The sequence below is a fragment of the Prinia subflava genome, chromosome 7 (assembly GCF_021018805.1).
Source record: "Prinia subflava isolate CZ2003 ecotype Zambia chromosome 7, Cam_Psub_1.2, whole genome shotgun sequence".
Lineage (NCBI taxonomy): Eukaryota > Metazoa > Chordata > Aves > Passeriformes > Cisticolidae > Prinia > Prinia subflava.
This window is the reverse complement of record NC_086253.1, coordinates 2,192,240-2,215,276: the sequence shown is the minus strand read 5'-3', so window position 1 is coordinate 2,215,276 and position 23,037 is coordinate 2,192,240. Positions and strand designations below refer to the sequence as shown.

Below are 23,037 nucleotides of genomic sequence, written 5' to 3'. Positions count from 1 at the left end.
CCCAATTTCAGTGATTCTGTGATTCATTCTGGCTGGGTCCAAGACTTCCAGCACTTCCTTTAATCCATAATCAGCCAGATAGGATTCTAGGATCAAGAATCCTTCTAGTGGGCAACAAAATTCACTCTGTAATGGAGACAATAATTACAGACCAGACTAAACACAGTCCTTGCCAAAGCTGATTGCTCACTCTTTAATTGCAGTCATGACCAAACATTGCCTCTCCCTGTACAGATCCACCTGCCACAGGCACTGAAATCCAGCATTAACCACAATTTACCTTTCTGCCTTTTTAAATTCAACATCTGGTGAAACATTTTCAGGATGTTCTGCAGCCCATGGACTGCCATGGCTTCATTCAGAAGAGGTTGAGCTGCATTAGGATGATATTTCATCTGTGACAGGCTCATAAAGCCACTGAAAAATGTGTCACTCCACCTGCACCACGGAAATTCACAGCAGAAAAATCAACTCCTGGTCCAGCTGTGGAATTTGAGTAGCTGATTATTACAGGAGCCTTCCCCTGAAATTAAGGTATAGCTACACACTGGAATGGGGAGCAATTATGTTCATCAAGGTGACAGTTCCATTTTACCTGCCTGGATTTCTGAAATGTCACAGTTTGTAGAGACAAGGTTACAGTTTCAGGGGAAACTGCAGCAGTTCTGGCCTCACTTTGCTTGGGATTCCACAGCAGTAAGTTAATGACCAGCAGCCTTAAAAACCGGGTTTACAGCTCCTGAAGTCTATTAATTGTACATTTACTAAATCAAAATCACAACTGATGGACATTCTCTGAACTGCCTGCTAATGTTTCTTCCCAGTTCTCTGAGATATCCCATGCAAAGAAAGTTTAATTACACTGATCTGCAGCACAGCAGCAAGGATGTGTTTATTAAAGCCCTAATTTTAAAAAAAACACTTTTTAATATTAAAAACACTGTAAAAGTCAGAATTACAAACTTCTCCCAATGCCCTCAAGCTGGGCTTTCATTTATATGATGGCTGCTGGACTCTAGCCAAGGTTGTGGAAATGAATCTTCCCTGAAGTCCTGTGGAGAGTCAATCACAGAACAAGTGGGACTAAGAACTCAACTGGAAAAGGAAATCCACTCAAGGAGTTTGGAGCAGAAGCCAAGCATATGCTGAGAGCAGAGGCATGAAAAATCAGATCAAGGTTCAGACCTTTCCCTTTCCATCTCACTTCCTTCAGCCCATTTCCCAAGAAATCCTGGGTCTCTTGGAAGGAAACATCCATAGAAAAAACACGATGCTTTTGTGCATCTTTAGAACATTCCCATCCACCCCTGACACAGAGAGACCCCAAAGCAACCCAGGCTGGATGCTCTGGGGAATCATTCCAAGTTCAGGATGTTAAACTTTGGTACTCAGGTGATATTTAGGGATGGAGGGCTGCAGAGTGATGCAGGAACTCCCTCATATCTGATCTGGGGCAGGAGAGGCACAGAAGAGAAGGGGAAAAGCCTCTCTGCAATCCTTTTATTTCCCCTCCTTCCTCAGGAATGGAATCCAGACAGACAGAGTGGCCAAGGCAATCACGCAGGAAAGCTGATGAGGATTTGGCACATGTCAAACCCAGTCCATGGTCAACATTTCAGCTCTGGGCTCAGATCAAGGTTTAAGCTCTGAGCTATCTCAGACAGCCAGCAAAACAAAAGTTCTCTTTCAAATCCCATTTCTGCAATGTTTTCAAGCCTTCCATCTCAGCATGCCCACACTGCAGGGAGCTTTGGAGATCTCCCTCCAGCAAAACACCACAGCAAATCCCAAGGATGCTGCCAGCAGACCTCAGGAGCTGCTCAGGGACTCTGCAGGACCAAGGACAGGGAGAAATCCACACTTCCAGCAGAACCATCCACCCACCACAGCCAGGTATCAAAGGCACAGGCCCAGAAAAACCAGGAGAATGAGAATAAACCTAAGTTCTCCTCTTTTCCCTTCATTTTCCCTCCCCAGGAGGTGAAGGGATACGGATCTGTAAGAACACAGCATCAAAGCTCAGCATAAAAATCTCTGGCACCTCTGATTTCCCACTGGGCACTTCAGGCACTGCAATTGTGTTTGTTCCTCTGTGTTGTACCAGAAAATAACACCAAAGAATGAGGACAGCAGCTTCCAGGAGTTTCAGAAATCTTGTATCTGAGCCCAGGCAGAATCCCCTTTCACTCAAGCCAGCCTCAATATAAAGAAACTTCTGGAACCTTCTACAGTTTGGGGCTTAAAGAGTAATAAAATTGACACACGAGTGCTTTGAGCCAATTTGACAGGATCGTGATGAAGCTCAGTCACACTGTTTTTTAAGACAGAATCCTGCACACAAAGGTCACGGTCACATGCCAAATGGAATAAATTCCAGTTTAAAGGAAAACTACAGGAGTTCTCAGGCTCAGCATAACCCAGTTGTTCATCTGCAGATGCTCCTGCTGGAAGACATCTATTACAAGCCATCTTTATCACCAAAATCCTGGAGCAAAAGTTTAGACAACTCCTCCTTGATCCTTTGACCCATTCAGTAAAACACACAAGACTTTGCCACAAAACAAAGCTGACAAGTTCCTAATCTGGAGTAAAAGGGGAAAAAAAAAAAGAGAAAGACTTTTCCTTTAAGGATAATTTGTGCAGTGTGTGAAGAGGACCAGCCCCACAAAACTCCAACTGGCCAAAGATTTGCTGGTCCTACAAAAGCCTCATTATTTATCACCCTGCCCCTGATGGGTTTATCTGTCTAACCCCAAACCCCAGGATGCTTCTGAGATTGAGGATTTAGAGACTCCAACCATTCAAAACGCAGCATCTTTGTAATTCAGAGCTCTTTGATGGTGCACATGTGGCTGTCTGGAGTGCAGACACTCGGCTCAAATCCCTCATGTTCTGATGCACCACTGCTTTGAGATGCTGCAGGAATTCCACATTCCTGATCACCTTCACTCTCAGTGGTTTATGGCAGATGCTTCATGCTCCATCTGCTTTTCATTTCAAGCAGTTCCTTAAGGAATTCATCCTAATTTCTGGTTTCTGGGAAGAAATGGCCTTACTAATATACAGTGGCTTTTAGAAAATCCCCTTTTCCCCATTTCCTATTGAAAGGGCACAACAGCTCCTAAGGTGAGAACCTCCCATTTAAGCTGAAGTAGCTGTGGAGTTTCACTGGGTTCTTTTCCACTCTCCAGAAGTTGTATAACAAAATACTGACATTTCTTAACCTGTGGTTGCATTTTACCCTATTTTTATGCCCATTCTGTACATCAGTGTGTGCAAAGCTTGCAGAGCTTACAGCCAAGAGCCCAGGGCTGAGGCAGCACCCACAGGCTCATCTGGATGCAGTCAGAGCCACAATATGGACCTTGAAGTGGTTTCCAAGTCTGCTGGCAGCCAGAATTTGCTGCAGGACCAAAACCCAATGTTTCTGTGCCCGTTGTGCTCAGACAGGCACAGCAGACTCTGCTCTGTCTTGAGGGGAACATGGATACCCACAAGGTGCTTCTCCAGCAGTTCCTTTCTCAAGTGCTTCAATATCCTTTTATAATGAAAAATATTTAGAGCCTTTGACAGCTCTAGAAAGCAACAGCCAAAGGGATGAAGTGTCCAGATTAAGAGCTGAAGTCCCCTGCCAGACCTGATGCCAGTGATGCACACGCCAAAAATTAATGTTTCTGCTTTATCCAAACCCCTGCTGCTCCCCCTGAAAATCATTTTATATCCCCCATCCTCCTGAAAAACCCTAAAATCCCCAGAGAAATCAGTGCTAGGCCTGCCATCACACTGAGTCTCCTGGAAATGGTTTCATCCCAGCAGTGCCAAAGCACCTGGAAAAAGCACCCAGCACTTGACCCCTGTGCTAAGCCTACATCTCATTCACATTCCTCTGCTGGCTGGAAGGGGGTGAGGACAAATTCAGCCTTGGCCAGGCTCCTCTGAAGCTTAAGCTGCCTGTGGAAGGTGGCTCTGCAAGAGAAGACTCTGAAAATTGGATTTTGGGTGGGCATCTTGGTGTTTTTATGTCTAATCCAAGGAAGATCACCTCATCTCCTGAGCCCTCACAGCACTTGGGCACTGAGGAAGGCAGGGACACACGCTTGAGCTAAGGTGGATTTAACAGCAGAAAGGGATAAATTCCTGATTTATCTGATAAATCTCCAAGGTTCTCCCTGTCTACATTTTAATTCTCTGTTTTATCTGAACTTCCTGGGTATGACAGTGAATATATTAACCAGCTCCCCAACAAGCTGCAAGAAACACGTTTTGATGTCAGCCTGGGGCTCTGTAATCCCGCTCTGCCCCGAAGATTCCTCCCAGCCTTCAAGAAAGTGAAAGTCTGCGAGTGAAAACAACTCTTAAAAACCCCAAGGCCACAGTGGGAGCTGCATCAAGCCCAAAAGCTGAGGCTCACTATAAACACTGTGCTGCTCCTGTGATCTGGCGGCAGCGGACGAGCCGTATCCTGTTTTTCACAACACCGGCCTGAAGTTACTGCGGCTCACATTTTGTTTAAGCATTCTCAACTCCCACAGCATCACTATAATTAGTGTGGAGCCGGCTTGCAGAGGCAGCAGAAAGGGCCTATCAGGCCAGTGCTGAGTAATTAGATTGCAACGAGTTGATCTGAGTCTACACACGGCAATAATTGATCCATTTAATCACTGCTTAATAAAAATTAAAATCCTCGTCCGCGCGCAGCCAGCACCTTCATTAAGGAAACGCTGCAGGAGCCTCATCTCCACGCTGCCCATTCACAGGCTTTTGCCAAAACACCCTTTTAAACAGGGGCCAGGAGAGCTGTTACACATATCAAAGCACTGTAAACAGGACATCACATCACAAAAAAAAAATCCCCACTCGGGCAGTGCTTCCACAAACATTGGCCAACGTACCATCGGTGAAGTCCAGCGCGTACACTGGGAATCTTCGTGCAATGTCATCAGAAATCCCCTTGCCAATACTGAGAAAGTCGTGCAGCTGAAGAAAGGAAGGAAGTGCTGTGTCAGTGTAAAGGCTCATGCATTGTTAAAGAGATTAAGCTCCTTATTCAACCCCAATAGGAGCGAGAGGGCTCGTTTTGAATAGGGCATTCAAAGCCCATCTTGTCATGATAATAAAAATAAACTCGCCGGGATTCAGTTTATATCCTCATAGCATTGTAAAAGAGAAAATCCCCCAGACCACCCTGTTTTCCTCCCTTCCTTCCCTTTTCCCCCTCCCATTCCTATCCACACCCCTGTTTTGCAGGTGAGGGAACTGAAGATCCACTGGAAGGATCCATGGGTGCCATGGGGTTAAACACATCTTGGGTGCCTTCCCCATCCCTCCACACGACTCTTCCTTTAGATGCCAGCCCAAAAATTCCCCTAAATCCATGTGAAACCTCTGAAAGAGGATCCCCAGCAAGTGCTTCTCCCTTGGCACTGCCACAGCAAAGGGAGACCTCAAAGAGATGTGAGGGAATTCAGGCTGTCAGCACCTCAAACTCCATCAACGGGGAAAAGCTTGGATAACACAACCAAGCCATCATTCCTGCCCATCAAAACAAAGTAAAAACACTGGGGAAGGGTTCCAAAAATCCAACATGTTCCCTTTTATTCCTGGTTCGGGGGCCTGCAAGGTGCAGGGGGATTGCTGATAGGATCTGCTGCTCACCACAGGCAAGGAGGAGCCTGTCAGGAATATGTGACAGCTGCTATTGACTCTCAGCCTCCCAATCCTCACAACTCCTTCCTTATGGAAAGCACATGGAGAGCGTCAGGGTAGGCAACACTTACAAATGAGGCACCTGTCAGATTTTTTCCTGTTATTCTCAGAGCACACAAACCACTCTGAAAACCAAATGCACCTTTATGCAGTGATAACAACCCCAGCTGCCTCAGCTAAAACATTTCATGTATTTGTTGCAGAAGCAGGCACAGAAGAGTTATAACCTCTGCTAGTGAGTGTAAGGGGGGAAATAAAAATCACAGAGACAAAATTTACACCGACAGATCATCTCAAAGCAGCAGGGAGCTCTTCCTTTGGCTGGTTCACGTGGAAATTGATAAAAACGACTGCTTTAGAAAGGACTTGACACTACAGGGCTCATTTAATGGACTACACACAGCCCTGACTTCTCTCCTGGGACTCACCTGTTTGCAGCACCTGGAAAATCAGAACCACAAACAAAATAAAGAAGGGAATCTTCTCCTTCAGAAGGAATACACTGGGCACAGTAATCACTGGGTTTGGGGTGCAAAAGAGCTCCTTTATCAGTGACTGTACTATCTCAGATTTCAGCCATTTAAGTCAATTCTGTTGCAATTTGCCAGTACACCTGTAGGACTTCTCGAACTTTAGGACAGTTTCAGCTCCAACCTGAACAACCAGGATGAGCAGACAGATGTGCTGCCAGCAGACACCAGCAAAACATCTGCATTCTAAGCATTTCCGAAAAACCTCTGCGCTTCAACCATATTTGGAGGCAGAGCTGGACATCAAAGCCAGATGCACTCGAAAAGCAATTTAATTTTTCCCCCAGAAAGAGATTCCTGAAGGCATGAGTCAGCCACAGAATCACAATGGCCTCAGACTGGGATGTTTACTTATCATGCTGCAGTGAGCACGGGGAAAAGGACGCTCGGGGTGTCTCATCTTCCAGGGAAGGAGGAGCGCGGCTGCTCCTGGCCTGGGGCAGCAGGGAGGGGGCTCTGGGGCACACCAAGCCTGTTCCAGGCACTGGGAGTGTGCAGAGGAGGAAAGCACTGCCTAACTCACCCCACAAGGCATGAGGGTTATGTTTAAGAGCTGCCCTGACTCCTTCATGCACGCATTTCTTGTGTGTATCAGTGTGAAATGAGGGTAGGGGGTGTCAGTGGAACCCCAGCAGCAGGAAAAGCTGCTCCTTCTGTTGGGCTGATCCTGCTGTGAGCTCTGCTCTCTGCTCTCCCACCCTCACACTCAGGCAGGGCTGAACTAGAGATATCACAGAATCACAGAATGGGCTGGAAGGGACCTCAAAGCCCACCCAGTTCCAACCCCTGCCATGTGCAGGGACACCTTCCACTGTCCCAGCTTGCTCCAAGCCCTGTCCAACCTGGCCTTGGACACTTCCAGGGATCCAGGGGCAGCCACAGCTTCTCTGGGCACCCTGTGCCAGAGCCTCATCACCCTCACAGGGAAGAATTTCTTCCCAATATCCCATCTAAATCTTCCTCTTTCAGCTCAATGCCATTCCCCCTTCTCCTCTCACTCCATACCCTAACAAGAACTCCCACTCCAGCCCTCCTGCAGACCTCCTCTCAGTAGAAAGCTGCTAAAAGACTGAGTGACAAAAGGTAAAAAAATACAAAATGTAAAAGACTAAGTTTACTGCCCCCCAAAGTTACAGCCCTTTTTGGTCTCACTTTTATCCCCCAACCTACCCAAATAGATGAAGTTCATACATTTTCCCACTTCCCATTCTACAAATCCCTCCTAGCTTCTTGCCATTATTTGGGTTAGGGGAAGAGGCTAAGCCAGCACTTAGTAGCTACAAAGCCAAACAGAAAAAATCTCCTTCAACAACTCTGACCCTTCCTCAGCCCTCCCTAAAAGTGCTGGGGGGCTGCAGGAGTGTTTTAGAGAGATCAGGGACATGAATCTGTGCAAAAATACTGCATCCTCTGTATCTTTCCTCCTGCTGATGCTGAGCACACACATCCCCCTCAGCAAATCCACACAGGACACAAAATCACAGCCAGAAAAACATCACAGCTGTTAGGGGCTCCTCCATGAACAAAATCACAATTAGATGCCTCAGTAAACAAGAGGATTTCAGGCTGACTTAATTATGATTGAGTACATAGCCCTGCCTAAATAATCCTCTGAGATGAGCCAAAGCAAAGTGACGGTGCTGTAGGCACAGCAGGGAATGTGACTGTCACATCCCCCTCAGTATTTCAGCAGAGGTAAAAACAAGCACTTGCAAAAATCCCACTCACACACAGAATTTCAGGCCCGTTTCCCATCACTGCAGGACCCAGGGGCCAGATTTTCATGTCACTCAGAGACTTTACACCTTCCTGAGAGTTCACTTGTCACAGTCCAGGGGCTCCAGTGAGGGTGTTTATTTCTCTGGGGGTGGCTGACAGGTTGAAATTCCACTCCTGGTCTCACATGGGTTTGTGCTCATATTAAATGCTTCCTCTCCACAAGGGGAGGAGATGCTGGAGATGAGCAGGAGCTGAGGAATCCAGCCTAGGAGCTCAAATCAACCTTACTTCTCCAGGCAAACCTTTGGCTTGCCAGGAAATCTCCTTTCCCAGCCCTCTGTGCTGGCAGGGCAAGGTGGGGACACAGAGGCTGCATCTCCCAAGAGCTCAAGGATAAAATGGTTTTAAAAGAGCAACAATTCAGCAAATCCAGGCCCACAGCTGTCAATGCCAGAGGCAAGAGCCGAAGGAAGAAGTGTCCCTCTCTACAGCACTGGCTTGGAGAAATCAGGATTCTGCCTGGCCAAGGCTGCTTTTCCAAGCAGGCCAGCAGGAATCACCAGTCTCAGGGCCAAAATCTACAAGCTCAGTACCTCACTCAGCCCTCCTCACCAAACCACAGAGCAGAAAACCCTCTGCAGACTTTTTTTTTTGCTATTTTTAGCAAAAGACAAAGTCAGACACTTCAACTGCTCTAACAAAAACCCCTTGGAAAGGCCAGGTGTAAAGGGTTAAACCTACTTTAGGTGAATTACTCCCCCAAATATCCCCGCCTTGCACGACCTGGGTTTAAAGAGGGTTTCAGGACTTGTTCTGCAAAGTTAAGAGCAGGTATGGGGTCTAGCAAAGTTCAAAGCACTACCTATAAGCAAGGGGATTCCGCAGGAAAAACATGAGCTTTGCTCACTTCCAGATGTGCAGATGAAACCCCTTAAACCTATCCCAGAGGGGGGAAAAAACGTGATTTGTGAAGCAGCTCCTGCAGTACAAGCAATCCAAAGCTTTGGGGTTATTTGTAATGCAGGGACAGGAGCAGCATGCTGGAGATGGCACAGTTTGTTTTTCAGGTATGCTGCCTGCTTAAAGAATGGATCTCTGAACGGAAAAACAAAGCAATGACCAACACACAGGAAATTCCAGAAAAGAAAGCTGAGTTACAGCATTTCCCTCGAACTTGAAAGTACAAAGCAAGTAATGTTTTACAGAGCTACAGATCAAACAGGGAGAATTCAGGCCAAATACTGACAGGCAACTTTTAAGTGAAATTACCGTGCAGAGATGGCCAAGAAGCTTTTTGGCTGCAGGAAAGACAAGCAGCAGCTTCCTCCAGAGCCTTCTGATTGTAAGGATTAAGCACCTTGGACTGACAAGGAGCAGGGATCCATTAATCCCACCCTCCACTAAGCATCTGGAATCAAAGTCCTGTAACCATTTCAACCCCCAAGGGCTCTGCATCTCTTCTGCACCTGCCTCTTTAAAGGGGCTTTTGGGAGATTTGCAGCACAATCTGAGGAAGGTGCATGTGCACACAGCAGAAGCTTGGAGAAGCCTTGGTGCTGGGAATGCTGCTGCATCCACTGGCCTCAAGTGCTCACCTCCTCACCCCAAATCCCCTTGGATTGATGGATTTGGACACCAGGGAAGCAGGGCAGAGGTGCTGGCCAAGCCTTACCTTGAGCTGTTTGCTACCGTGTGATTTGTGCCCGTCGCTCCTCCCTGAGTGTCTCTGGTTCGCCACCGTCAGCAAGTGCCGCTGGTGCACCAAGGCCTCCTTGAACTCCTCCTCAGTTTTGGTTTCCAGGAGCTTCTGCCGGAAGGTGATGTCTGAAAACATCGTGGCAAAGGTCCTGCCCACTTCTGTGGCCGTTTTGGTGCTTTTCTAAGCAGCGGGGGGGAAAAAAGGACATAAGTAAGTGCTTGTAAAACAATTTAATTTCACTTCTGAAAGGTAAATTCATAATTTACCCCTCTGAAAAGGGGTTCCCAAGATCCCAGAGACACCTGAGGGAGGGGGGCACATGTGGAAGCTGTTGATGAACACACAACCACCTGTGGAGGCACCAACACAAGTCCTGCTCTGAAGGCCTGATTGATCTTTACTTGATCAGCTTCCCAGACACCAATCCAAAGCTGAATCACGCTGAACATGCATTTCACCCCTGGGTCCCTTCAAGACTAGACAAAAATCTTTGCTGCCTTCCAGCACCTCAGCATTGCTGCTCCTGGGGTGGAAAGGTGCTGCAGTCAAGGCTTCTGCAGGTACTGATGTCTTATCTGAAAGACTGAGATTATTGTGCTCATCTGATTCCTATTTTCTGGGCATTAAAACTCAATTCATTGCCACTCCAGGGCAATTCTGGCAGCACAAGGGGAGACTGAAAGCTCTCACCTCAAGTAACCAAAGACACAGAGGAAAGGATGGGAAAAAACATCTGAGCACACACACAAGGAGCTCTTGTCTGTCTTCACTAAATGTTTGCAACGGACAGGAGTCTTGCACACATGAAAAAAGAGCTTATTTTCAGGATTTAGTATTTCTGTGAGACACAGGCCTGATCTTTGGGGGGGTTCAGCTTCAAACAGAATCCAAGCTGCTTTCCTACTGCAGGAAATTAAATGCAAAGGGAAGAATAAAGGAGGCTGAGCTCCCATCCCTGCACAAACCCACCAAATCCAAGCTCTCCAGGCCCTGACCTGCTCACCTGCTCCTACTGTGGCCAGGACAGGTAAAACACTTGCCAAGGCCACATCACACAGAACCACAGCTCATTAAAAGCTCCTTCTGATGCCAAGTTTTAACCCACCCACTTCTTCTGCACTCCACACTCATCATGCAGCAGCTACCAGAGACACCCAAACACTCCCCAGCCCTGGAGAACCTCCAAGCTCCTTACACTGCTGTGAAAGGAAGAGTGAGCATCTGTGATTGATCTCAATTGCTTCTCATGATTCACAACTGAACAGATGAACAATTTCTCCATGAACACAACCAAATAACTCAGTGTGGGTGACGCAGAGGAGCAGGCGTGGGTGGCACTGAGCTGGTCCCAGAGTCATTGCTAACGCTGCCCTTCCTCCATCACTCACATCGTCCTCCTCTCCTCCATTTGCTCACAAAAATTGTGGCTGCCCCATCCCTTGGAGCATCCCTTGGAGCAACCTGGGCTAGTGGAAGGTGTCCCTGCACATGGCAGAGCATTGGAATGAGATTGCCTTAAATGCCCTTCCCAACTCACACCATTCTGGGATGCCATCACCAGGAATATCCCTTCAAATGCTTACTGGAGCACATTCAATTTAAGTTTCTAGGGAGAGGTTTGGATTTAAGTGAAGGGTTTTCCCTGGGACTTGCTGTTAGAGTTCATGAACCAGCCTGGATCTGCCATCACAGAGGAGGCTCCACCTTTCACCTCTGAGCAGCAACAATCCATGGGCTGGATGCTGCAAGGACCAATGCTTCAACATTCCCAATGCTCTTCCCGTTTTTCCTTTACCACAGAGATGAACAGCTTAGAGGGGATAGATACTTGCAAGAAAACTCAAGTTTTTTCCATCCTCCATATTAGCAAGGCCAAGGATCTGGATTAGCAGCCCATGTTGTGGACTTTTTTTCCCCTCTCCAGGCAAGGCCCGTTGAACGTGTTGCTGTCAGCAGGTTAATTATTTTAACTGCTGCACCAGAAATGCGCACTTGGGGCTGGCTCCACCAACCCATTTAAAATAAAAAAGCACATTGGCAAGTGCGAGCTCTCTTGGCCTCCACTCCCTTCCCTTAATTTGATGCTGGCCATTGGAACTGCAAACTCCCGGGATCCGAGCGGATGCGGAGCCGCTCGCCGGGCGCTCTGCACGTAGCTGGCCCCAGATAACAATGAGGGACAGATCCATGGGACTGCACACGGCTCCAGCTGCTCTCCCTCCTGCTTTTCACAAGGAACATCAATATGTTTTCAGCCTGTTGGCTTCGAGACCGATGCCAAAAGCATCGAGCGGCTCGGTTGGGAAAGACCTGCCAGAAATCCTGGGAAAGAAGGAAACACCAGTATTCCCATTTAAACGGGGGTGGTGGTGAAGGGGGGGAGGAGACAGGCCAGACCAGCAGGTCCCAAGGTCACACAGATAGCATTGAAGAGCAGGAAGTTGAATCAGGACATATCCTGTCCCAGAAAAGGTCCCCAACCTCTCCAGCACCTCCCGGGAGCACAGACCCAGCAACACCAAGGTGTAAACAGGCAGCTGGAGTGTGAAAAGGTCTTGAGCTTTGAACCATTGAGCCATCAGCTGGAAGAACCACCTTGGTCAGGCCAGCGCTTTCTAGGAAGACAGGATGGTGATCCCCAATTAACCTTGATGCCCCCCATGATATTGGAGTCAGACTTGGATGATCCCTCCCAACTCAGGATATTCTGACTGCAGGAAAAGTGTTCTCTTGTGCCATTCTTGCCTACGCCAGAGAGTCAGAGCTTGAGCAAGCTTTAACCTTGCTGTTTCAAGTGCTAAAAGCTCTGAAAACACATCCCAGCGGGGCTCGGGGACACGCTGACCTTAGAAGCACCGCAGCTCCCAGAAAGTCTCACCCTCAGTGCAACAGGGCTCAAAAAAGAATCATCTTCCTCTTGGCTCCATCACCTCCAGCTGCTGCAGCCACACGTGCAAGGAAAATGTCAGCCCCATCAGGGAAGTCTGCTGGGAAGCAACCCAGACCTTTGCAGTGGGGCACCAGCTGTAGGCTCACAAGGGCCTTTCAAAAGCTTGGCTTTAGAAAGGAACTGCATTTCTTACTTCTAAAAACAGCAGCTACAGCTGGAGAGGGGAATCCACGAGTGTTAAGGGCATCCCAGGTGTGTACGGGGACTATAAAATGTTCTCCTCCCCATCAGGATGCAGGCCATGAGACAAGGACACAGCGCTCGTCTAATCCACCCCTCACCAAGAGGATAAATCTTCTTGACAGCTGCTGAGAAGACCTCAGGCCTTTTCACATCCCCTTGTGCTTTAAAAACAACTTTTATTAACCCTTGGAGGAGCCCCGGGACAAGCAAACTCAGGAGCAAGAAGACAAGACTCACCATCTTGGGAGGAGCCAGGACCAGGATGACAAATCTGACTTCACAGGAGTTCTCCCCCCAGTTCTGGGGCCTCTCCAGGCGGCTGATGCACACGTGGCGTCGCTGAAGGGACTTTATAGTGCAACTGCCAGGGAAAAAGGCATCGTTAGACTGGGCCCCACAACACCAGGCAGCATCTCCCCTGGTGCACAAAAACATATTTCACCTCTGAGAAACACCATGATGCTGTTGGTCAAAGACTCCTGAAGTCTTAAACTTTTAATTACTATTAGCCCAATTCTGCTCCCTTTGACATCCATGTGTTTATGGGAAGTACCTTTCAAGATTTCAAGGTGTATTCTGCCTTCTCCTCCAGCTGCTTTTTAACAGCCAAGAAAACAAATGACAGAGAGCACAACACACCGAGGACTTGCAGATCTACAGAAGCTTCTACACAAAAAAACCCCAAAGCCTGTTATTAAATAACACCTGCATTATTGGAAAGCAGATTACACTTCATTTCACCTGATCTCCCAAAGTGCTTCTGGAAGCACTAAGGCAGAATGCCAAGCCAATATACTCCCTCTTCTGCCTCAGGCAGACCTCTCTGTTGTAATGGCATTCCCCACTTGCTCCCAGCTGTTGTTTTCCCCTTTCTGCCTCACAAGTGTTAAAGAATCCAGGCTGACCTCCCTGCTCAAGATCCACAGAGACGGGATTAGTGCTTGGAGGGAAATCCTTGGCTGTGATCCAGGGGATGGGAGGGATGTTTGACTCCCAGAACCAAGACTAGCAAAAAAAACAACTTGTGTGGAATAAACACAGGGATCATCTCCAGAGGCTGTGAAAGACCAGGTCTGTCTCCACTCTGGGATATTTAAACACAGCTGGGACCTGCTTAGCTGTTACTTTTCCTGCTGGGAAGCTTTGGGGCTTGGTGCAGGGGCAGCAGTGGGTAATGCCAACCTGGCATTCAGCTCTCCTGTTCCCTTTAAAGCCACCAACCACTTCCCAAGCCTTCTGTAAACCACTGGTGAAAAATGCACACAGGGTTTGCCTACAGACACCTGGAAGAGGTATGGAAGTGTTTTCTTGCCTCGCAGTGATTTTCCTCTCCTTTTACCTGGTTCAAAGTCATTTCAGCTGCTTGCTCCCTTCTGCTCACCCATCACAGTCCTCCAACAGGAGGATTCATTTCTCTAATTTCTCTTCCATAATCCCATTTTATTTCTTTCCTTTTAGGATGTATTCTCACCCCCATGCACCCTGAGGGCTGTTCAATTAATAAGATCTTTGGCTGGAGATGTCCTGGTCAGAACCATGTTGTATTTTCTATCAAGTTCTTCACTATTTGCATTTAAAAAACCAATAAAAAATCACACCATCAAGTATTTTCTTACTGAGTTTGACTTCCTGATCTCAGACTGGAAGCAGCCTGCTTCATATAAATTATAAATTAATCTCAAAGAGGCACTCATCTGAGAGCAACCAAACAGTTTAATTAGAACAATACAGGACATGAGAAAGATGACACTGTTTCATTTATTTCCTAACTTCCCCTCACCACAGCCTCTTGTTCTTTTTGTGCTTGAATCAGCTTTGGAAGAGAGAAAGATCAAGGCAGGTCCTAAGGTGAGGAATAAATATCCTTTGAAGTAATTGAAAATAGAGAGCAAGTTACACTTGTTTTCACAACCAAAGCCAAGCCCCTGGTTGCAATCCAGCTGTGGCTGGCCAGCAGACAAATCTCCTTGTGTTACAGCTCAACAAGCCAGGGGGAACATGAACTCTGGGCTCTGGACCAACTGGAGAACCTTCAAGTGGCCCAACACCTTCAGTTCTCTCACCTTCCCCCACCTGCTCACCAGCAGTGATTCCTGCCCCACTGGCATTCATTCTGAGCTCAGCATTTCCATGCCTCAGCTGCTGAGCTCATTGATCAATCTGCTTTCAAAAGGAAGGTCTGCTGGGCATTTTGGACATCATTTCAATCCCAGACAGGGATAGAAGCAGGTATCAGCTACCTGTGGCTCACAGAGCTGTATCAACACTTCCCAGACATCATCCCTTCCCTACCACATGCACCAGCCAGGACCTGACCAAGCAAGAAACCACTGGAGTACAAAGCAATTTGGAAAAGCCCATTATAAAGTGCAATAATGAAGCAAGCCATGTGTTCTGGAGTTTTCTTTCTCCTTGGAGTGACAGGGTTATGTTGCAGCTCCATGAACTGTCTCCAGGGCTGTTTTTTCCAGAGAGAGGAGTCCTGCCAGCAGAGCCACAATCCCACTTCAGCTCAAGAACAGGAGGGGAAAACAGGACTGTAAAAAACTGAGCTTTGCTACTGGGTCTCTCTCACAATACAGGATCATTTTCCTGGGAGCCACCAAAATTTTGTGTTTCTCTTAGTCAGGCGTTCACTGTTTCCTTCAGCTGAGGGACTGGGCAAGAAGAGGATCCCACAGTACTGGAAGATTTCACACAGAGCACATTTACAAGACACCAAGAAACTCACTGTCATTATCAACCCTTTTTATCTGAAATAGTTTTATCCAGAGTGCTGGAATTTGAGGTTTCTCACACTTCTGAGAGTCTCCTCCAGCTCCTCTGTAAAGAACTCTATGGACACTGAAACATGGGTCTAAATCCCAGTATCACACCAGTAAAATTGAGAATTTCCAACACTTAGGTCAATGTACAAATAATTTAGATCAGTAACACCTTTACAAATCAGGCTGGAGTTGATTTAGTGAGGACAAATCTAATTAAAATCAGATTTAAATAGATGCCACAGAGAAGATGGGATGTACCTGAGCCTGGCTGCATGGAGGGGAGGAACAGTGCAGAATGCAGCCTCATCTAAGTCTGCTCTCCCTCTGTTATATCCATTCATTTGGGGAAAAAAAATAGTGTTTCAATACTCCCAGGGCAAGGCCAAGTCACTCCTGCCCATGCATCATTCAGCAGCTCAAGCTTTTCTTCAAATTTAAGCCATTATTTAGCTGACTCAAATTCTGTTCCCTGGGGAACTTACAGCTCCCACTTTTGTTTTAATTCCAGAATCCAGATTCAAACACAACACAAACCAAAACTGCAATCCCAACTAGACTTGTGCAAATATTTGTAAAAGACACAAAAAAAGTTCCCTGGCTCACATGGAGAAATTCCAAGTCAAGCAAGACCACAGGTAAAAGTCAGCACAGCTCAGGCCAAGAAGAAACTCACTTTCAAAATGAAACAACTTTTTTTTAAAGTAGCATTTAAACAAATTCCCACTAAGAAAAAAAAAAGGCTGGAGGGTAAATAGCCAAAGCCCTAAAAAACTGAGAACTAGCAAGACATTTTCAGCTGACTCTAAATCAAGTCTGGTTTGGTCAAAGCCTCCAAGTTCCTTTTTGGTTTGAGCTGAGCTACATTTGATTCTCCCTTGGTTTGGCTAGAAAGCCAAAAAAATCTATTTTCACCCAGTATTAGTCACCCCAGGAAATGCTGGACTATGATTTAATGAGATGCCACGTTGTGTTCTCAGCAGTTTTATCTTGATCCCCCAATAACTGAGCTTGTAAAAAAAGCATTTAAATTATAGCACCAATTCTGCTTCCCGGTGCTCCCCCTGCCTCTGGTGGTGCTGAGGGTGGCACTGGGATGGTGAGAACTGGCAGTGCTCCACCAAAATCCCAGATCCACCGGGTCCCACGTGCCCCAGGTCTGCCCCACACCCAAGATGTTATCAGAGTAATAACACATTGCTCAACCAAATCATAAAAAGGGTCAAATTATGGAGACCTAAGAGAAACAGAAACCCTCTTTTAAAAGGGCAAGAGAGGAAGTTAATTCAGAAACAAATTATCCCTTGCAGTAAGAAAAAGTGCCCAGCAGAGGTAATCAGCCAGCCAGCCTTTTCCTGTCCCCACACAGAACAACAATGACACTTCTTGTTCTCATCCCCTGCCAATAAATCTTCCTTTGCTGAGCAGCTCCAGGCATCAGCTTTGAGAAATCAGCATCTGCAAGGGAGGGACGAAGCCGTGGCCAGGCCAGGCAGCTCACCCACAGCTTGGCACGGGCTGGTCCCAGCCACAACACCCCCAGTGCAGGCTGGAAACCCTTCTGGCCTGGGAAATGCACCTTGCTGGGCTCCAGGAAGACTCATCCTCTCCAGGGAGAAGGATTTCCTCCAGGCCAGTGCATATTGAGAGCTCCTTTCCATCACACAGCACCAGCGGGAGCTCTCCAGCACAATTTGGAATGCCCCAGCATGGGTAGAGGAGAAATCAGTTAATTTAAAAGAAAATTAACTGGTTCTCTCAATTGAAAGAAGACTTGCCAGATGTTGGCTGTGGCACTTGGGATGTGGTTTAGGGGTGAACACAGTGGTGCTGTGTTAATGGTTGGACTTTCCCAACCTTCAGGATTCCATATGGAGATATCTCATCCCTGTACAGACACTGCAGGTAGCAGAACAAGCCACCTTTCTTCCTCAGGACCCAAATTCCTAATGCAGAGTTTGAATCTGAGGTTTTCTTTTCATAAATCAGAACCTGCAAGAGCTTCAGCTCTCCAGCATAAGCTGGGAAAACCCTAAAAGGGAGAGGCCCTTAAAAATTATATGGTTCTCTGAGCCCAAAGAACACTTGAGAGATGATGGTTGTAAATTCTGCAGAAGAGGCTCTTGCTTACAAGGCTCCAAATCTTGTAATCATTCCTCTAAATGAAAATATTTGTTTTAAGCAGTCCAACTGTTTTAATTTCCCATTTTGCCCTTTAAAAGAATAATCTGAGGAAGAGACAGCAACTGAAGCATCTCTCTTTGAAATATTCAACAGCTACATCAGACAATGTGACTTTTCTAGAAACCCACAGACCTCTGGGTCTGGAAAAATTTTTAAACACATGAAATGAACTGGTATTACTTCTGCTGAGAGAGACACCAGTCACATCTTTCACAGAGTAATACATTAAACCTGGGATCTTACTCCAAAGATTTTGATTATCTCAACAGCAGCCTTGCTGGTTATTCAGTATCATCTCACAATACCTATTTTTGAGAGGCTACCTGGGTTTTTTGAGTTAAACTCCTCCACAGGAGTCACTGCCATGACAGGCTACATCAAAGGCAGAAATTCTATAGCAACACAGAGCACACTGAACCACTCTTTGCTTGCAGAGAGGCTTTTTTCCCTCTGCTCTGCCTGTTAAAACAGCTTTAGGAAATCAGTTTAAAATCCAGTCCACGTGCCTTAGCAATCCAGCCAGAAGAAATGGCTCTACAACTCTACAACTACTGCATCCAGAATGTGGAGCAGCTTGATTTTGTGTTTTTGCAAGGATTCAGGTCTGGAAATCAGCAGTTATATCGATCTGCTGGCAAGGAGAACACAGCCTGGAAGCTGGGATGCCTGGGGAGTTCCATCAGCTCAGAGACATTTATTCCATAACCCACCGAGCTGACGTTTCTCCTAGCAGGACATGAGGGAGAAAAATCCACCAACAGCCAGTTAAGCTGTTTTCAAATCATATATCCTTCAGTCCAAGAGGAAAAAATTAAAAATCAGGCATTTTCATCTTCAATTGTCAGGCAGTAAAAGAAGGAATGGGGTGTGGTAGGACTTGGCTTGTGATAGAGTCACTTCTTCCTGGGATAAGGAGGGGCTTCTTGGTCTTTTTGAGGCACAAAGCTGCAACACCAAAACCAACAGCCCCCACTGGAGCTTCTTGCCCATTTTCCCCAGTCCAGACACGGAAAGCATCCAGTTTACCTCTCTGTGCTGGGATCATGGCAGGTCTGGGTGGCTCAGGAGGAGCTCCTGGCAGCACCTCTGCCTGCTTCAGTCATTCCATGCTGCAGGTCCTACCAGCAGCTGAGCTTCCCCACCTAAATAACTGAGGAGAACAGCCCAGCACTCCCCATTCTGGGACAGGACTATCCCTCATCCCAGGTTCTCCAAAAAAACAACCTGCAGCAGCTTCCCAGGGAAGCAGCAGGAGATCTCTGCGCCAGTTTGTGTTTTCCTGTTCTGGCAAACGCTGGAATGGGAGGAAAAAAGACTTGTGTCCATGGTTTCAAAGGTGTGAGATCTTGTCCTGGGCTGATGAAGCTCATCTATAACTCTCAAGATTTGGTTTCCAGTTAGGAAATGTGCATGTACACAAATAGAAACCTTCATTCTTCCAGAGCTAGACCCTGCTGGCCCCTGCGGGATGAAAGGCTTTGATACTTTGAAACAGAAGAATCCCAAGTTTTTCATAAGCTGATGTATCCTGGTGTGGCCTCAGCAAGATCAGGTTTTGGTCATTCCTGACAAAACCAGCCCCAAAGCCTGCAGTGAATCAGAATTCAGTTGTTTTCCTGGACTTCACTGGAACATTGAAACCCTGAGCTCTTCACATCCTCATGGGTTTGTTCTGCCCTGTGGCTGAAGCCCAGATCCATATGGAATGTCTGGCCTTGCTGGAGCTTCTCCTAACCCTCAAACCATCAGGAAAACACCAAATACAACAGAAGCAGAACAACTATTTCAACCTCAGGTTTTCCTCACTGCTCTTCTCACTGAGGATAAATCAGGTAAGAAACAAGAGCCTTCTTTCCAGCACAAAGGAGAGGGAAAGACATCTTTGTCTCCATTAGGAATGTTCTTCTGCAGCCAGGCTCTGCACAACTCAGTGAATATCCTACAAAATTCCTTCCTCTCACCCCAAACTAATTTCAGCTGTTAATATTTCCCCTCATCATCTATGCAGAAGCAACACCACCAAAACCTTATCTCTGAGCTCTCCTTCCTCATTAATATAATCTTATCTTGATACTCAATTCTATCTCATCCACCAGGAATTGAAAGTTGGTTAAGGTGCACCAACCCAGCAGTGCTAATATAAAATTTAGCAAAGAGTACAGACCAAATAAAGAATAGCAGATATCTTAAAGGTTCTTCCCACTCATAGGGAAAATTTTTTCATCAACAAATTCCTTTTACTTCAGAGGTTTGGAAGCTGTTTTGCAATCTGACTTCAAGAAAAATGTAAGATCTAAAAATATGGTTCACAATCTGTTGCACAATCACTCCAGCAGAAATACAGTGCAACAATTAGATAATTATAGTTAATAACTCATCATTGCTTTCCCACCACTTTCTTCTCCCTCTTCAGAGCAACAAAAGGAAGAAACAAGGAAAGTTTTGCACAAGACACCTTCGGGCTGTGAGCTTATTTTTCAAATCATCTCTTGTCATGGAAGCCAGGATTACTCACATGGATGCATTTAAAGCTCTGGCTCACTTTCTGAACAGGCTGAACCCACCCTTTTCAGTCTCATATATGTAATCACACCATTTGTATCATGACCTTTAAAATGCTTTGGTGTTAAGGCAACACTCCCCAAAACCCTCCACAGAGCTGTGTCACCCCACAGGAGAAACTTCCACCCTCTGCATCAGCAGCACCTCCATATCCTCACTGCTCTTACCCTTCCTGTGGCACCCAAAGTGCAGAAAACTGCCCAAAAGTCCTCTTGGTTGACACCATTTTACTTTATAAACTCATTTTCTTCTTCGTGGTTCTGCTTTGTACGTGCCAGGTGTAAAAAAGTAGCACACAAAGCAGGAAATATCATCCAGCTCTCTTCTTTCTCAGGACACAGCCCTGATAAGCCATCACTTCTTTTTCACATTGAGATCACATCCTTCTCTTTCATAACAGATTAAGAACAAGGGGGAGATTTTTCCCTGTTTGTTGATGGTGTAGTCTCCTTTTTGATTTTTTTTTAAATCCTCTATTTCTCTTCATTTTCCCCAGCCATAAGGGCAGGAGAAGAAGTGCAGGCAGAAGGAAAGCTATTGTGACAGTTGTCCCAGCAAACTGGCTGTGAAGGCTGAAATATGTGCATGCCTTTAGGCACCTATCCCACATATCCCAGTCATTTCTCTGGGAATTAACATATTTCTCGACAACTCGACTTCAAGACTGCACAGGAATAAAGCAACAGAGTCAAAGACACTGCTTTGGTTGGCTCAGGGACTCAGGTTCTGGCCTGTCCCTTGTGAAAGGACAGCCTGGCTCACCCCACAGGCCTGTCTTGGAGACAATAACTTCAAACCCCAGTCCTGGTCAAGTGCAAGCTGGGGTGAAGCCACCACATCTCATAAATCCCAGGTGACACAGTTCTCACTGTCTTCAGGGCCTGGTCCTCCAATTTTTAACAGTGTAGACAATTAATCAGCGTCCAAATTAATTGTCAGACAAAGTAATCAGTGTCTAAATAGCGTGGAATGTCTGACTTCAATTTTCAGCTACAAAGTTTGGATGGTTCTATCAAAGGACCTAAGAAATCTTTTGGTCCAGGCTCCCAGACTTTGGCAGGCAAAGCAGTCCATGAACCAGTTTGCCTGTCCCTCTGTGAAGTTCCTTTATTAGCATTTCCCAGTAATTAGCATTTTCTGGCTCGTTTTTTCAGCATTCTTAGCTTGTTAACAGCAGATTTCTATAACACCCAAGAGCTGAATGGCCTGGAGGGGCTGTGGTCACCTACTGCATGTGTTTGAGAAGAGGAGCGGCCCAGAGACAGACAGATCCCACAGGAAGGATGGAACAACCACCACCATCTTAACCCAAAGGGCACACTCTGCACCTCTGCTCCTCCCAGCAGCAGGAACAGGTTTGCGTGTCAGTGATTTTGCTCATCCAACCCAGGTACTTACATGATACAGAGCCAGGACTGCTGATACTGCACCCCCGTGACTGTGGCTGTGACCCCTTGAATTGTGTCTGATAAGAGGTGAACTGGGAAGAGAAGAGAGGCAAACATCACAGGCTGTCCTCATTTGTTCTGCAGCTGTAAATAACATTTCCTTCTAACTGGAAGCTGACTGCTAATCCCAAGCATTCCTATCTGCCCAGAGGACTGATGCAGGGGTGGGGGCTGACAGAGAGAGATGGAAACATTTGTCCTGCTGCTTTTGAACTGTGTCCTTAAACTATTCACAGCTTCGAAAGGCAGCTGCTTTCTCCTCCCAACATCATCCTACTGCAGTACTGGGTTATTAGATTAGCATTATCCACCACACACACACAGACAGGACTGGGAGGGGTGTCACCTTCCCAATCCCCTGCCCTCTCTCCCCCTCTTCCCACCTACTGCTCTCACATTATTTTATGGCACTACTTACTTTTTGCTCTTTATTGGCAGAAAGCCTAAATTAAAGGGATTACAAATGCGAAGCTCTAAGACAGGTAGCAAGAAGTAACCAAAGCATGAACATGCTTACTACATGCTCAGGACTTGACATATCTGTTAAACAAATTCACTCAGGCTGTGACAGTTACATTTGAGGTGCGATGGGTATGTTTGTACATTCATTCCTGTTGACTCTGAACCGTCAGGGGAGCCTACAGAGAAACAACGCTCAGTTAAGCTTCTTCACATCTTGGGCTAAAAGACAGAGGTTTTACACTCTACTACAACATTTGTTGATTGCTTAAGGTGACACCAGAGCCAACAACCTTGCCTAGGGCTGCCCTGGTCGAGCTTCTGGAGGAAACTCAAGTGTCTCCCATGTCCTCCAGTGAGCAGGGAGTGATACAAAGGATCAACCCTCCCCAATTACTCATCCAAAGCAGGCAAAATTCCCCAGCCTGTGTGAATTCAGGTAGACAATCACAAGGCAAAGGAGCCATTGCTGACAAGACACCAGCAAGAGTCTCTTGGCTGAACAAGAGACTGTCTGAACTGTCTGAGGACAAGCAAACCAAAAGAGTCCACGCAGACAAGACACCCCAGCGCTGCTGACTCCTCACCCCACAGAGCACCACAGCGGGTGATCTTAATGAAACAGGGGCAAGACTCCACCAAACCACAAAAACCCTGGAGCAACGAGGCCCTTCAGTCTGAGTGACATGGAAAAAAAACCAACCCACGGTGTCACATGCGACGTGCAAGCCTGGGGACCGCACAGTGAGCGTCCAGCACCCCGCCACGGCAAGGACGGCAAATGAACAGCAGCCCACCAAACCAAGAGGCAAAGCAAACCAAGAGCTGATTA

At 46.7% G+C, this 23,037-nt stretch overlaps 1 protein-coding gene across 4 annotated transcripts in view; it reads right to left on the bottom strand.

The window, feature by feature from the left end:
• SLC4A11 (solute carrier family 4 member 11) overlaps positions 1-23,037 on the bottom strand; it is a 91,161-nt gene that overhangs the window by 25,466 nt on the left and 42,658 nt on the right. For 3 of the 4 annotated variants that reach the window (XM_063401355.1, XM_063401353.1, XM_063401356.1), the window contains exons 6-10: positions 22,322-22,384; positions 21,697-21,778; positions 13,025-13,148; positions 9,628-9,834; positions 4,893-4,977 (exon numbers count right to left, since the gene is read on the bottom strand). In XM_063401355.1, coding sequence (XP_063257425.1) covers positions 4,893-4,977; positions 9,628-9,834; positions 13,025-13,148; positions 21,697-21,778; positions 22,322-22,384 — 561 coding nt within the window. The remainder of the gene's footprint in view (positions 1-4,892; positions 4,978-9,627; positions 9,835-13,024; positions 13,149-21,696; positions 21,779-22,321; positions 22,385-23,037) is intronic. The other variant, XM_063401354.1, reaches the window with a different exon arrangement.